This window comes from Branchiostoma floridae, chromosome 7 (assembly GCF_000003815.2).
Source record: "Branchiostoma floridae strain S238N-H82 chromosome 7, Bfl_VNyyK, whole genome shotgun sequence".
Classification (NCBI taxonomy): Eukaryota; Metazoa; Chordata; class Leptocardii; order Amphioxiformes; family Branchiostomatidae; genus Branchiostoma; species Branchiostoma floridae.
The window spans coordinates 24967076-24984088 of record NC_049985.1 but is presented as its reverse complement, the minus strand read 5'-3'; the positions used below and the strand labels follow the sequence as shown (position 1 = coordinate 24984088).

At 41.1% G+C, this 17013-nt stretch overlaps 1 protein-coding gene across 1 annotated transcript in view; it reads left to right on the top strand.

The window, feature by feature from the left end:
• Window positions 1-8581: 8581 nt before the first annotated feature.
• Window positions 8582-17013, top strand: part of LOC118419453 (WD repeat-containing protein on Y chromosome-like) — a gene marked incomplete in the record, with an annotated part of 53472 nt that continues 45040 nt past the window's right edge. The window contains 1 exon segment of the mRNA XM_035825830.1: window positions 8582-9236. Within this exon segment, the coding sequence (XP_035681723.1) occupies window positions 8919-9236 (318 nt within the window).

Genomic DNA, 17013 nt, shown 5'->3' with positions numbered 1-17013 from the left:
TGTTGCCATATCGTATGCCAGTGTTACTTCCAAACCGACCCCGGCCGGGCAGTTGCGGCAACAAAAAGTATGATATAAAAGACTCCAAAACACACAAACCGTAGAATAAATAGTCATGGACATAATTTTATATTTCTTGACAATAAATAACATGCACTTTTATTTTCGTTCCCGCAAATAAACCGTTTGGGTTCTGTTTTGAAAACGTGCCCCTTGTATTACTTGCATACTTCTCGAATTGGTGACAAATTTAAAATCTTGATTTTTCGTAGACGCTCTAATCAAGGAGGTTGAAACTTTTTAACCTCTTTATTCTAATTGCCAAGACCATTATCTAATGATGAAAAATTCATGTAGTTGTCACCGGCGCACATTGCCGTGCTGGGCGGCAGGTAGAAGCATCTCGCCGCTTATCATAATTACTAAATTAGCCCGTTGACGAGAGAACTTGTAAATATTGTACAGGCAATACGGTGGAAGAAGAACAACATTTTTTTCTGTCAATGTTCACAATACTACCCCGAAAGAAGGAAATTGTTCCTAGAAATCTACAAAATTTTTCCAAGCTTTTCACACCTCAAACGACCAACAAAAAACTATCTACTTGCTTAAGTCGTCCAACCCGTTTATATACGAAAGTGTTGGGCAGTTCATCTTCCATTGCATACGAAAAAGAAGTCAAACCCCTCAGATAGTTTAGATACACATAGATTCAAAATAGATAACATGTTCATGTTCTGTATGCCACTGTCATTAGTCTCTACCAGACTCCGGGTCGCTGGAAAAACCGTAGAAATGGAACAAATAGAGGAGTAAGCCGGCCAGAGAACTATAGGTCTGGGTGGCGCGCTGTTCCCTAGTCGGCTATAGTTCTTTGGCCGACTTTTGCTCCTCTATTTTTTTCCATTTCTACGGTTTTTCCAGCGACCCGGAGTCTGGTAGAGACTTTTGCACTTAGCCCACGGGCATGATCTTGCAATAATTAGCCCCGCGTGCCCATCCTTTGAAGTTTTCACACGGAAGTGCAGTGCGTCCATTGTCAGCCAGTGACAAGCCTCGTTAGATAGCCGTCACAAATTATCACCAATCAAACCTCTTTGTCTTCCCTGAGCCACGGTCTTTGATCTACCACCACGGAACACGTTGCCAGAGGTTTTGGCACAAAAATTAGATTTTATTTTTGTCTTCTTTGGGTTCAGAAAGTATGATATACGCCCTAAAGTAAGAGAGAAATTCTACTTGACATTGAAATTCCTAAGTTTGAACATGTGCGTGCGTATCACAACCGTAGCGTTCACCTACTGGTCTCTATCCAAGAATCTGTTCCAAATACTATTTGGGGTGGATATTATTGGAAAAAAAGATTCGTTACTTGCCCATGTTGACGTGTCCTCAATCGTTTTTTGAACTTGAACTTAAACTTTTTTATTTCACCACTTTGCAGACTAAAACTTCAAGGCCAGAATTGACCTGGCTTAAAAGCTCCTTGCCTATACACATGACAGCGATTGCAAAACTATTAAAATCCACATGGTAATTACACACAGTTCAGAATTAGTACACACGCGATGTGTGGCAACTAAAATATAACGTTACAGGTAACAGTACAGTCGATAATGGCTTTTACCTAGTTGCTTTCGTTCTTTTCTTAGCATCATGCGCCACTTCTGACCGTCTTGGGGTAAGAGAAAATAAAGATGGACACTATAACCTCCAAGCAGATCCTACTGTAAGATAAGATAGTACATTTGTATCAAAAGCTGTAGCCTGGTTACCACACTCCAGCCCGATCGCAAAAATATCTATCGTGCAGGGTATTTTTGAGATTGAGCTGGGGTGTGGTGTGGTATCCAGGCTACAAAAGCTGGAGTTTAGTCGGCCTATAGGAGTGAGCGCCAATGCAATGGTAACGAATGTACAAGGAAATTCACAATAAAGGCACCACGAAAAGATGTTCTTTTTTTAAAGAATTTCAAATCAGGTAGACAACTGACTGTATGTAATTTCGTATGATTAATTATGGCCATGGATAAATGATGTCAAAATGGACATGTATGAACTAGGAAAGAAACGCACCACGAAAAGACTTTCTAAAAGAATTTTTGATCAGATAAGAGACAACTGTAATTTCTTGTTATCTAGTACTAGTATTTCGGACATGAATAAATGATGTCGAACGGGGCACGCGTGCTCTAGGAAAGTCGCATTTTGAAACTTGGACAAGGTTGAAGATTTTCTTTTTAAAGAATGTCAAATCAGATACATGTACTAGACCACTGTAAGTTCTTGCGCAATGATAAATGATAAAAAAAAATGGGCACGGGTGCACTAGGAAAAAAAATTGCACCACGATTTTTGGCACGAAAAGATTTAAAGAAACTAACATCATATAGTAGAAGACTGTAAATTTCTTTTTGTCAATTACCGCCATGAATAAATGATGTCAAAATGGGCACGGTGTGCTAGGAAAAATACCACCCAAAAGCTTGAAAAGGACACCACGAAAAGATTTGAAGAATTTCCAAACCAGGGCCCAGTCGGGCTGTAGTGGGTACATATGTACAAAAACGCACCAAAGGAATTTGAAATCAGATTGACTTGATAGAACCTCCTTGGTTTGACGTATTTCTTTATCAATTACGGCTATGAATAAATGATGTATAAATGGGCACGGGTGTACTAGGAAAGTGACGCCGGGGGTGTGAAGCCCGGAGCGAAGCCCGGCTGTCGTGCGTTCACACCGGCACGACAAGTATGGGCAGCACACAACACTTTGGAGTGTGGGCGCTACGCCGTTTAGGAACCGTGTGTAATACCTATGCATTTTTAAACATCCGCTGGTCACCCCCTAATGCAAATCCGGGTAATTATCTTGCGGTGGGCTTTGTGGTCTCGCGTCTACCAGGTCTCCCTGCCGATTTGAATAATCTCCAAGCAGATCCTACGGTAGCATTAGATACTTGGATACTAGTAGTATCAAAGGCTTAGCCTCTACCAGGCTCCCAAGGTCGCTGAAAAAATAGCTGGGTCGCAAACTGTAAACCTCGGCCAACCAACTCCTCTGGTGTGTTTTTAGACTATTTGGCCAATTTCTACTATTTTTCCAGCGACTTTGGGAGCCTGGTAGAGGCTATCAAAGACTGGCAGGGGAGTGAAGCCGGCCTAGGAGTATTTCATATCCGACCGGAGGTGCCCGTTTGACTCCCTTTGGCCGGCGATACTCCTGGGCTAGCCCTGATACTATCTTATGTCACCGTAGGGTCTGCTTGGATACTAGCCATGAAAAGGACGAAATCCAAAAATACAGATACTAGTACTTGATAGCGGAACAGGGCTTGCCTTCATAGCAGGTTCTCTGGACCTTTTTTTCGGGGGGTGCCGTAACACTTTTGCTGGTCATTCCTATTTGTACTTTTTGTACCGTAGGCCGGCGGCCAAGTGACCCCTCCCCCCCCCAAAAAGGATAAGAAAGGATAAAAAGGCCCTGCTATAGAGGCTAGGAGAACAATTCATTTACATACACCCCCACCCCCCAAAACCAAATATGTCGATGCTGTGACCATGATAGAATAGAAAGAATATGAACAGCAATTTGTAGTAGAATGTATAGTCCATACAACAAAAAGAGCTGAACTTTATAGACTGATAAAATCTATTTTTCCTATATCATACACCTAAGAAATACAGACAAATTTGTATTTGTAATCAATTTAGACAAAAATATTATTGTACAACATAGCTGTTCCTTCATTTTGACCATCACAAAGACAGCGAGAAGAAGTTGAATTCACTTACTAGAATATGATACATGTGTTAAGTTGACATTGTATATACTAGTACATTTGTATTTCATGTCTATGTCAACTATTTTTTCATTGCGCCCTGCATTTAACGCAAGTGGGTGCATATGTACAATAAAGGTCTTTATTCTTTCATTTAACCGTTGTCTGGAAATGGTAACTGCTCTAAAATTGTTGTCATTGGGTGGGCTGAATATTCGAATACGCTCACTTCGTAGCCTGTGTTTACACAAGCTCTCGCCGGCTGGGCTTAATAATGGCGGCAATCGTAGGGCCGGCCGCTAGGGGCGCGATTTTAGTCAGGCTAGCTCACTTCGCAGCCAGGGCAGAATCGCGAGGAGCTTACAACTAGCGGGGCTAAATATCACAAGGGTCTGTAATGGCAGCCTTTCAGCGCTCTGGTGACATCAACTTCAAACTACTAAGTATTTGGCCATTTGCTACCATTTTTCTTTTCTCCAAGCAGAGGTCTCGGTCGGGGGCAAGTAGTGGCCGGAATTATTTTTTTACGCGCGAAAAATCATTTCATACTTTCGAGGCTTTGACTGTGTGAAACCCATTTTTGCCTTCTTTGCGTTGTGGTATTAGCACGATTGCTAGAGTATTATTTGTCCATGTATCAGCCGCGTATTTTTTTTCAACCTTTATTTAGCCTTGATACATCATTCGGCCTGAGCCGTTTTTCAAGATTTCAAGGGTGATGTATCATATGTAATGATGCTAATATACAGGCCCCTTTGGGGTTTGATTTAAAGAACCCCCCCTCCCGGCATTAGAGAACCCTGAAAACTGCAAATCGGCGCTCCCTATCCTCACCTCACCTCACCTATCCCTTGACCTCTGTGTGGGTCGTTGGGGCACCATGACTTCGTCCACTATTCTTCTCCACCTGTCTCTATCCTCCGCCGCTCTTATGGCTTCCACTAAGTTCAACCCGGTCCATTCTTTTATGTTGTCCTCCCATCGTTTCTTCTGTCTTCCTCTCTTTCGGCTTCCTGGGACTGTCCCTTGTAGTATTGTTTTTGTTAACCAGTGTAAAACCAGTGCTGCTCAAAGTCTACGAAGGCTATTCAAACTTCCAAACTGGGGCCCGGTCGGGCTGTTTGTGGAAACGAAGAATAGAAATCTATACGTATAAATAGACAAATAATGCCCACGACTATTCTCTTTACGTCACTGCGTAGTTTGGTATCTTTTATATCATTCTTTTCGTTCCCAAAAGCAGCCCGCTTGGGCCCCGGTTTGGAAATGTGGCGTAGGCTTAGTCTCCAAGCAGACCTACGGTGCCTAAAGAGATACACATGTAGTATCAAAGCTGGCAAAGGAGTATAGCCGGCCAAAGGGAGTCAAACGGGCACCGTTATATGGTGCCGCTGTACTAAGTCCCTTGCCAGCTTTGATACCATCTCTAAGGCACCGTAGGGTCTGCTTGGATACTAGCGTAGGCCGAAGCACGCCACCACGGAGTGTAACAGAAAATCAAATGTCGTAACAGGCCCCAAGGGTAGGGACTTGAAATGTTATGAAACGAAAATTTGAAAAGAACATTCTACGTATTCGGTGCTTCAATACATGTATGATGTCCTTATAGATTTTTGTGAGTTATTCCATAACAGTATGTATGTATGTACACGATATAGGCTAGGGTTTCGGTCAAACCATTTTCTTTCTAAATTGTGTCTTTACAACAACGCAATAAAGGGATTACCGTGAGAAAACTGAGAAACAGCCAGTAGGTACACGATCAATGACAATGTTTGTCCAAAAATTTCACGTCACTTGTCTCTTAACACCTGGCGCAAACAGGTAAAACAATTGTCAACATTGGGTAAATGATTGTGAGTGTTAGTGTAAAGTCATTGGTCTCTACCAGACTGACCACGCTGACCATTATAGGGAGAATAAAAAGAAGAAAGAGAAGAGAATGAAGGGATGTTTTGCTACTGCAGGGGAGTTGGCCGGCCGCGCAGCCAGAAGGGGTCAATATCTGTAGTTATTAAGAATTGATTTTTTTTAATTAGATGAAAACAAACATCTTCTTATTACTACAGACCATTAGTAGATATCAATTTGCGCAACCGTGAGTTTGTAGCTTTCCTCATTACGCAACGAAAAACGAAGTTTCATTGCAGTGGTATGTACCAAAGTGCTGTATTTTGTCATAGAAAAAAAAGCAGTATTAGGGGCAATAAAATGATGACGTCATCAATTTGGCCCCAAAAAGTCAGATTTAGAATTCTTTCATACCCATCTATCAATATTGGTTAGGGCCCCATTCTTGATAAGTTAGGGCCCCATTGGTTAGGGCCCCATTCTTGATATTCATTAATAAGAAAACATTGGAAGGTTCAAATGCCAATTTAGCCAACCGAAATACCTTGACGTAGACCGACTCCCCTGGCCGATTTTTTTTGCCGAATTCTCTGATCCCCTTACCCCCGTAGGCTAAGTATAGGCAGATACAAAAGTCGTAATAAAGATCACATGGTGACATTGAGAGGACATCTATCAAATTCTAATCTAAACCACGAGTTCTAGGTTCCGTTTCTTCTCGTCTCTTCTTCGTGATGTTGAAAATAAAGCTTGAGATGTGTTTGAACAATATAGTATCAAGGAGGTGGTCTTTTTTAACCTCCTTGATAGTATGCACCAAAAAGTAGTCACTCAAACAACTGGATATGGTTTTGGAAACGGTCAGACGTTTCGGATAGAATCCACTATCCTTCGTCAGTGACATTGAAGTGATCTGGAAGAAATAGGTCTTTTATACTCTAACTATGAATGAAGACAATTTCAGATGTCCAAAAGGAAACGTTGTTAGACAATTCAGATAGAAGACAATTTGGATTCCAAAGATATAGTATGGTCAAAAGTCACAAGAAAAATGACTTTTCAGTACTAGACATCAAGGTAGACATGTACATTGACATTGACATTGACATTGAGGAAACCAAGGACGTTATATGAGACCTTGAGGAAACGTTCCAATCCAATAATAGGATTAAATTAAAACAATGCATCCACGTACAGTGTGACACAAGGAAACAATTAAATGAGATCCAGAAGAATTCGCACCTCCATCTTAAAAATAGCAAGCCCAAGCAATACATTCTCCTACGCAGATCAGAGGGGACCCACGTCGTCTAGATCTCAGAAAGCATCAATCTTGAAACAACTTTGGTCCCTTCTGCGTAGGAGAAAAAAGCGATAAATACTCTCCAAGCAGAGATAGACTGGGATCCTGTTGGTATTTGACGTTTTTTTTTGCGATTTTAGGAGGTAGCGAATACTAGAAGGTGAAGGCCACCATTGAAAACAAAAAGAAAAAAACGCTCAAAACATAGTGACCAAGACCTTAAATCTGCTTTGAGAATAAATCATGGGCCAGATAGAAGTCTGTGCAACTTTGTTTAAAAACCCTCATCCGACCGTATGGGGTCATTTTTTACCCCAGGCGTATATTTTTATCTGCCAAAGCAACATTTTTCATCGGAGAAAAAAATCCTTCCATGAATTTGTTAATATACATGTCTTACAGCATCTACCAATTTTTCACTGAGTTTTGCCCATTATTGTATAAGCTATTCTTGAAAGTTTGTGTCTGGTTCGGTGGGGTCAAAAATGACCCCAGCCAATTATGAATCATTAATTACGTAAATATCAAGAAATTTCAATAAAATAACAGGCATTCCTCATCATTGCTATTACAGCAACAAGATATAGTTGTTTAGATGAGTAAACACCGAATATTTTGAAAGAAATATAGTTTTTTAGTGTAAAACACAGTTTTTAGACATTATGCATAAATTATGATAATGAGCACTAACTACCTATGCTAATGAAAGTGAAAATCTTTCTAATTAATTAAAAAGCAATATACGGACAGAATGTGCAGAAGGAACCTACAAGAAACATCTTTGCGGGAAAATAGACAAGAGTTATTGTATGTATGTATTTAGGTGACAGAGTATGGTGCATAATTAAGTAATAAATTCGTTACTTTTCACAAATATTGTATCTTTTTTTGTCAAAAAACATGATTATGCCATCAGCATTCTTGTAGCATCAAACTTATCGATTAGAAATTGCTAAGACAAAAACATTGTTAAAGTAAGTGGAGTATGGTAGATTTTTAGAGCAAAAGGTGGTTTCTCCTTATTTTCTGCATAAATTATGATAATGAGTAAACATTAATGCAATCAAAACTTGTCAAAATATTTTTCATAGCTTGGTGAAACATTAAATCCATACAAATGACAAAATAAGCCAGCAGAAATATGTCTATGAGCAAAACAAAATGGGGTCAAAAATGACCCCATACGGTCAGATTCGTCGTAAAAATGTACCGGTCGGATGAGGGTTAATGAGAAGCTCAATAAATCGACACGTATGCCGCTTTTCAAGTCACGAGAGCGGAGGCATGGGTCAGATAAAACATAGCAAAGATAAATCTATGACCACTCCTACGAAGTGTCACAAAAAAAATAATAACGGAGTTAAAGTCCGTTTCCGTTCACTCGTTCTGGCGCCGGCTATTTCTGGTTACTTCTGCAATTTGAGATTTCAGGCCTTCACACGCTATACCTAAAACCGACCCCAGAAAGCAATACTCGGCGATAGCCTATCAACGAGGACCTCTTGCGAAACGAGCTGTTCAGTGCAGGTGAACCGTAGCGGACCGCACCTCACCTGACTGCCGTCCTCTTTTGTTGTCTGTGTTTACCTTCTCCAGTCACGTGGCCAGTTTATTTACATGCGCCCTCCATAACAACGGTTGTGACCCCTGCGACTAAACTGGGGCAAGAAAACACGGAACCCCTTACCTTATTGTACAAGCATTATTTGGGTAGCAAATCGCTCTAGGAGTTGATAACAGGAAAGCCACATCCTTGTGAAATCTTGTGACTTGTGGACACTTGTTGCTAAGGCAAACAAAGTTAGAGAAATCAAAGTTTTAAAACTGTACTCCTTCACGTTTCCGCCAGGGGGATCGACTCCGAGCAGTACAACCAGTTGACTCGGCTGTTAGGATTGGGCAAGAAGGACAAGCGCAGAGGACTGGTCACCCAGGGAGAACGTAAACTTCTAACAAACCTGGCGGACACGAGGACCGCCAAGATGCCGGCGGACGGATCGAAGAAGATCCGCCCGTCCACGGCACACGGGAAGATCCAGTCGCAGAGAGTGATGAGCATCTTCGACGACAGCCAGCGACCACAGACGGCCGCTCCCTCGGGGTATGACGACGGGACCGCGTCCAGGGCAACCCTGGCCCCGTCCCGACAAGAGCGGGCACCCACCGCCCGGCCCCGGGTTAACCAGGTACAGCAGCCCAAGGGAGCCCGGAGACTGACCGTGGGGGCGGTAGACGGGATCGGACACAACGAGGCGGCCCATCGGATCCAAGTCCCCGCCAACCAAGGCCAGGTTATGAAGGTATGTACGCTCTAACCCTTACCGGAAGTCTTGACTTGTCTCGTCATTTTAGATAGTCTAAATTTCGCCGTAGTGTTGTCTATAACTGTCTCATATGTAGTACATATTAACACAGCATTTAAATCAAGTTTATCCCTTCGTCTAACGCTGTGTAGGATAAAATACGCCCGTTTTCTCGCTGTAAACGCTGAGCGCATCGCTCTATCCACCCACAGTATTTCGTTACCCCCCGCTGATACCACACAACAACACAACATTGAAATTCACACCAGAAAAACCTGACATATCCAACCAACTGCCAGTCTTCAGTGTAATGTATTGATTTTTGCAAGCAGACCACTTGTACTATGACACCCTGTATGTCACGTTTGTTTGGGGACGGAAATCAGCGCAACTATAAAAGTTATACAGGGAGTAAGTGGCTGTTATCATAGCAATGAAAACCCCCTCAAGGCTTACCAATTTGTATTTCATTACATTGTCATTTGTAGAACTTTCACTCTCTGGCTTAAAAATCTAGGTTCTGACTATGGTTAAAGTGATACATGTAGTCATGTTGACATATATAGGTATTACTTATGAATATTATTGACTTGACTTGAAATACTTAGTAAGTTACTATATGGATTCATTGAATCTGTCCTGCTAAGTAACTATTTATATATTATAAAGTGTTTGGGCTATAAAGGAAAATGAAATAAAACTCATGTTTAATCAAGGCAGTATAGTTGACGGTTAGACTCAAAATATGATATAAAATTGATTAATTCTCATAATTCCACTGGGTGCCATCATCACATCAAGACATTGTAATAGAGGCCTTTTCCATAATATTTGAAGTATACATGTACATACTTCAGGATTACCGCTTACCGCTTACTTCAGGATTACTGATGCTATATTTTTTCTCATTTGGCGGTATTATGAGAGTTGATGTTATGTAACATTATGTTACTATCAGTGTGGTGTCTTGTTGGGTTGTCTGAACAATAACTTTAAGTAGTACTACGATAGCTAAACATACTGCATCTTCAGTGGATTTTCTCCTTTTGGCATATCATTCATTCATTGAATACACAAAAACCCACTGTGTCAAGTTTGAAGTAACAAAAAATGAATTGACTCATAAAAGTATTGGGGGTACAGCAATTGACCTCCCTTTTATCATTAATGCCACATTTGTGACAAAGAAGTAAACATTTTTATCTAAGGTGTGGTAGAACATACCTTAGATAAGACAGTCTGACTTTTCAATACATGTATATGTACATGTTTTAAGCTAGAAAGAATAGCTTACTCAAATTAGTTGTAATGTTAACTAGTTAGGCCAAAAATATAACAAATACAGCAGCCATACTTGACATGTACGATGTAGGGCAGGCAGACCACAAAAGATTGGGTGTTGTCCAATGCCGGTCCAACAGAAGGAAAGGATGTCTTGATGTTACTAGAAAAAAAATTGTTGATTGAAATTTATTTTCACGAATGGGTGCTTTGGATCAACCCAGCCATTATGGCATTAATGCCCAAGCAGATGCCAGTGGGTAAAATTGTTACATTTTCCTAGCTGCATAGGGAAGGAGTTTGTAACAGAAATGGGCAGCTAGGAAAACATAGAATGATGTTGCCTCCCATCGTCTGCTTGGAGTGTACCCCCTCGTCTTTATACACCTCCTCTCTCTCACCTGACCAACTGAGCAAACATCCCCCCACCTCATCAAGGTTCTTCATCCTTGTCATTGAAGACTTGTTGGATCAGGGCAAGGACAAGAACACTTGAAATGGCTCTTTAAAAATCGTTCTATGTATCTTGCTGTCCTGGAGAGTCTTGTGATTTTAGCTGAGCCAGGATACTTGTATCTTTTGTCTCTAGAGTGTCAGATTAAGACAGTTTTAATCCAAGCTGGATCTGCCTAAATTGCCTGTTGATCTTGCTAACGCTAGTTCACCTTTAATAAGGCTTTATCCGCAGGGTAACCTATATTCGTTGTGCTTACCCACACGGTATTAAGGGATATTACATCGAAGGACGGTGGTTTCAAGTTGTAATATGTTCAAACTATTGCAGTTTGAAACTATCAGCCGTCGACTTGATACCCCTAAATACCTAGGTTTTTACAGCAACCGATAAACGTTACCCTACGGATAAAGGTGAACTAGTGTAACCTGTTGTCAATTGGTAGAAGTTGAACTGCATACTAGTATTTTCGGACGCAAAAAATGGACTCACCCAAACTTTCTGTCCAACTACTGACTTTATTTAAAAGCAATTCAATCTCCACAACTGAGTAAAGATTTGAGATTTACTTGCGGACATTTCCAGTGAAATCTATCATTCTCCTTTAAGTTCTCAAGCCAAAATTAACAGTCAGAATAATTCAATATAAATCATAAGTCTTTGTGAGGGAATAGCAGGCTACAGCTCCTGTGGCATCAGGTTATGCAGATACTGTATATGCAGAAACTTTCGCGGTGGTTTAATGTTCACGGTTGTTGCGGTGGCCGCTTCACCGCAAACTTACATCCACCGCAAATATTTTTTCATGGCAGTAAGAGACTACAGTGCACGGTGCTACCGCGAACTTATAACCACCGCGAAAAGTTCTTTTTCCCTCTAGTTACCCCGAAATTAAATCCATGCATTTACAGTAATACATGTGACTCTAGCCTGGGTACCATCGGGAAAGAAGTTCGCTGAACTACTATCCTGATCTGATCCTGATGGTACCCAGGCTAACGTGACTTGGTAAGCTGTTGATCATAAGTTGTAGAAAGTTTATGGTTTCCCCCGTGGTTGTAAGACCCTGATGAGGTAGTCATCCTCTTGTCGTCGAGTGGTCGTAAATCCTTGCCACAGTTTGCCCATCCAAACACCTGGTACAAACATGTAAAAAGAGGGTAGAAATTGCAGTGGCAATAAATGTGAAGAGTGCTGACTGTACAATTACTTCAGTATTACAGACTCTTGTATAGAGGGTCTGCATGGAGGGTTCAGAGCCCTCAGACAATGCCTTATTCTGAATTCAGATTAGAAGAAACCCCAACATATTATTCTTAGTTTAGTAAGGAAGGCAGTCTCACAACATATGGTCACTTTGCTATGGATTATGTGAATAAGACAGCGTTTCTGACAAATTACGTACGTTGTATGTGAAATCATGAGGCCTTCCTATGCCTTCAGAAAAGAGCATGCAGACCCCCTACTACTTAAAACAGTAGCAGGGGAAGATGACAATGAACACATAAAATGATAAAGCAGAAGACACAGATAAATTTTTCCGAGCTCTGACTACTGTGAACAAAGATTTAGTATGAAGGTAATATAGATTTTGCCTAGCGAGGATTCTTTGCTAGTGACATCTTTGGTTTTCTAAGGAATTGAAAGAAAAAACTTATGTTGATGTACTAACATTTTGCTCATATACTGTAATTCACTTTGTCTTCTCGGTACCAAACTTTCACGGTCTGAGAAAATTTAACTTGTTCTTGGAACTAAATGTTCACTTTCGCGGCATGTGCACATAAAAAAAGTCTGTAAATTATTTGTTTTCAGTAATGATAAGTTCACGTTACAGTCGTCACCGTGAAAACCGTGAACATAACAATACATTGAAAATATCAGGAATTACAGTAATCTATTTCCTTGATTTACAGCACAGTCTGTTGTTATTCCAAACCTGTATAGACTGTGCCCTACCAGTAACACAAACATGTTAATGTATACAAAACATTATATAAACTGTCTTGTATGTCTTGCCATCTGATCTTGTTTTATGAAAACTATACCTTCTTTTAGGGACAGGCATGACGCAAAATCACTTTTTATGATTCCCAAGATAATCATAAAATGTACGATGGTAGGCATCCTTCTACTATGAGAGACTGTACTAAACGTTATATACTCTATATCACCGAACTGAATACATTTGCAAGCCCCATACAGTTTATTTGGTTTAGGCTGTTTTCAGAACATGAAACACAACTGTTACAGTACTCTGTAACAGTGCCGCCAGTGGCATTTGACTGTGTGACAAGCAAATTTTGTCCATTGTGGTTATTCGGAATTCACGATAACAAATAACGTAGAATCAAAGTGATGCTTTACAATTGATAATGCTTAACCCTCTCAACACGTCATAAAATTTTTTCCTGTATACCATATACGACATATAATTCCAGTCTATACAGGTGTCAATTAGTACTTTTTGTGTATTATTATTACAGCTGTTATGAAAGGAGTAGACTAGGAAAACTATATATTGCTGGAAAGCTCACAGAATGGCCTTTCCAAAACAAGCAAAATAAATATCATACCATCAATCTGAGGACAGCAATCGTCATGGAAACCACTCAAAAACACATTTGCAACACTCCCAAAAAAAGTTTCACAAAAGAAAACATTTGGCTAGGGGCTGAGTTTTTTGTGTCATTTATCATAAAACTATGTAGAAATACTCAACCATACATACACAATGCTGGTATGCTGTTAGAATGACCAAAAACTAAAAATCAAAGCATGATTTCAAATAAGTTCAGTGTTGATAAACAAATGTTCACCCCAATAAACAGTTGTGCCCCCCTCCCCACACCTGTAGTTGTACTATTAAAATAATGAATATGCCTTGTGCTAAATGGCAAATTATTTTTCTGGATGTTCTCCACATATCAGGGAGTCAAATAAATCCACTTACTATGACTTGGGTAGAGAAACAGGTATCAGAGTATATAAAATGTCAATTTGGACCAGTGACCTATCTGACCTGACCTGGACCTCCTTATGCCCCAAGAAAAACAACAAGGAAGCATGCATGTAGAACTCATTAGACACGGTGATATCAGCTCATTTGATCTCAACAAAAACAGCTGGGTGTTTGCCTTGCTGTCCCTCAAGGATTTCCCTGTCATCACTCCTGTAAGCCTCCAACAAAATTATCCACCAAACTGTCTCCATTTCTGCTAAATTTACTAAATAAACCTGTAGAAAACTGAAGCCAAAACACACGCTGGAGGCCTCAGAAACAGGGCTCAAATGCTACATCCCTTCTGGTTGGTCAAAGATACAAGCATCCTGATTGGCAGACTCTGCCAAATTTCCCATTTCACAGTAGTCAGTTTGAATTTCCCGCCAGAATTAAACCTGAAGCCACGATCGTGGCTTCTCGTGTCCTATGGGAAAGCCATGATAGTGGCTTCTCGTGCTGAGAGGGTTAACATTGAACTAGAGCTTGCTGGTTACAATTGATGCTGAATCAAAATAGCTCGCTACAACTCATAGCCAGACCCTCAGCTAGCTATGTATAGCCTCCACCAGGCCTTCTGATGGGGTATGGATAAAGGGATTCGTAATAAAAAAATAATTGGATAGGAGAGTCAGTCCACGAGAAGGTTACATTTCGACCATCAGAGGAACACCTAAACCTTACGTATGGAACTAAACGTAACGTATGATGACCAATCTCTTTTTGCTAAGATATTATTCTCCACACAGCCAGCATAGGTAGTCTGGTAGAGACTAATATTACCCGCCCTACTCTGACTTCTACAGCACAACAGTGATCGCGTTCCCTGGGTATGTAAATACAGGGAGCACTGGCCTTTCACTATCCAGGACGTTAACAGTGCTGTGACAAATGGCCTCTTTGCTCCCTTGTTACCTGCACATTTTTAACCGTTTAATTTCGGCTCCTGTTCTAATTATAGTTGCCCCATCAAGCAAGAGGCCGTCACGTTGTTCCCAAACCGTAAATCCCAGCAACCAGCAAGGGTGCCTAAAGAAGTCGGCAGTTAGATTGTAAATCTTGTGGACAAACGAAACGGCCGGGCCCGGACCGTAAATAAAGAACCGTTTGCTCCCGGTGCACGAATGCTTTGTTAATGCTCGGTTCGTGTGGGTTGAAAGGGACAGATACAACAATCCCTGTAACTAATGGCAGTTTATGATTCTTGCACTTTTGAGCACGTGTACGACTCACTGCTCGAAAGTACCTCGTTGATGGCACATAAAAGTGTCAAGCAGTCAGGTAGAAAAAGATCCAAAGAACATATATTTTAATCCTACAGCGGCATAGTACTGCCTGATAACCCCATAGCCAACATAATTTAACAGGCTGAAGTTTAAAAAGGGCCCATGCCTTTTCACTTTGTATCTTTGACTTTGTGCTCCTGGGTAAAAGTTATAGGTCACAACTTCGCAAGGTCCCATAGCTCTTTGGAGGTTACAGGGACAGTGGGTTGCTATCCACTGTATCTAGGGTAAAGTAGTGGAAGACAGAGCCCATTTCTCTTATTCCACTGCCTTTTACCTCCCCAACCAAAGTCAGGTACCCTATTTTAAGACCTGGGTTTAGTGAGGAAAGCTGCATGATGTGCTTCTCTAGCTAGCCTCTACCAGGCTCCGTGGATCAGTGGTCTAGTTGTAGAAATTGGACAAATAGAGTCTATAGTACGCTAGGGGAGTCAGCCAGCCAGTGGAGTAATAAGTTGTTTCCTCACCGATGGTGACTGCCCTAGCGTACTATAGACTCTGTCCAATTTCTACAAAATTAGGCCCAATCTACACAGTGTCACACAGTTTTTACCGATATCTGTGGAGATGTCGGGAGGGATCTAGAACGTAGGGGGCCAGACACCCATGGCGCTTGCAGTCATAAACATTTAGCGCAATTTTCCAAATGGCGTTATATGCTAATGAGCCTTCCCGAAGTCGGGAAGCATCTACACGCGCGCGAAGCTGTCGGGGACCCCTGCTAAGCTATTGGTAAGGTATCGTACGAATGGTCTGGACCTTTCGGGAGAAATTTTCCCGATATCGTAATGGCGATATAGTAGTTCCATCTAGACGATGAAAAAAAGCTGTCGGCGAGAGGTTGTAGGCTCGCCGATATCGGGAAAAACTGTGTGTAGATCGTGCCTTAGACCACCAATTCACAGCGCCTGGTAGAGACTATCTCTAGCCAGAAATTGAGCACATGACCGTATCAATCTTCAGTTCTCTATCTTCATTGCCAAATGACACCACAATCCTAACCCAGCCATTGTCTATAGGGTCAGTAAATGCAGTACATTCTTGAAATGTTGCTGGGACACCTGTTAGCAGTGCAATTGGATAGGCCAGTAGCCCTTTAATTGGTCCAGTCTGCCCTGATGATTAAACACTCATTACCAAATCCATGACAAACTGATCTGCTATAGTGGGAGGGTGGGGGATTAACTACTTAGTCATGCTGTGCTATGGGCTCCCTCTGCTGTGTTACATAAACTCTTGCTGTCAGGAACTGATTAGGTGCTTTCACCCTAGAGATTTCTCCCTGTGGCTGTTCAAAAATAATTAGATTTACATTTACACCAATAGGAGCACAGGATTCTTGATCACTGTGAAAAGTCAGTCCAATCAGATCCTAGGATTCTCTGTCACTATGGAAACCGAAGTCTTCATGGCTTCCAACTCTATGGTTAGGCCACACCAATTTTATTTGTTGTTTCTCGGATTTCCCGACCCTATTTTTTCCGATTTGAAAAATTTTTTTTTTGAAATTGATGGCCACACCTTGTGTTGACAAAATTTCACTGCCTGTCCTTTCTCAAATTAACTATTGGCCTCAAATTCTAGTAGCTGTACGTGCCTATTTTGGACGGTACGTTTACTATTTTTCTTCAAACTTTGGACTTTGCAACTAGGGACCCCCTGAATGTTGAAAGTTTAGGTTTTTCTGTCCGATCTCTCCTATCCTCGACTTTTTGAAAAGTTTTTTTTTTTCGACTGACCGACCCAATTTTG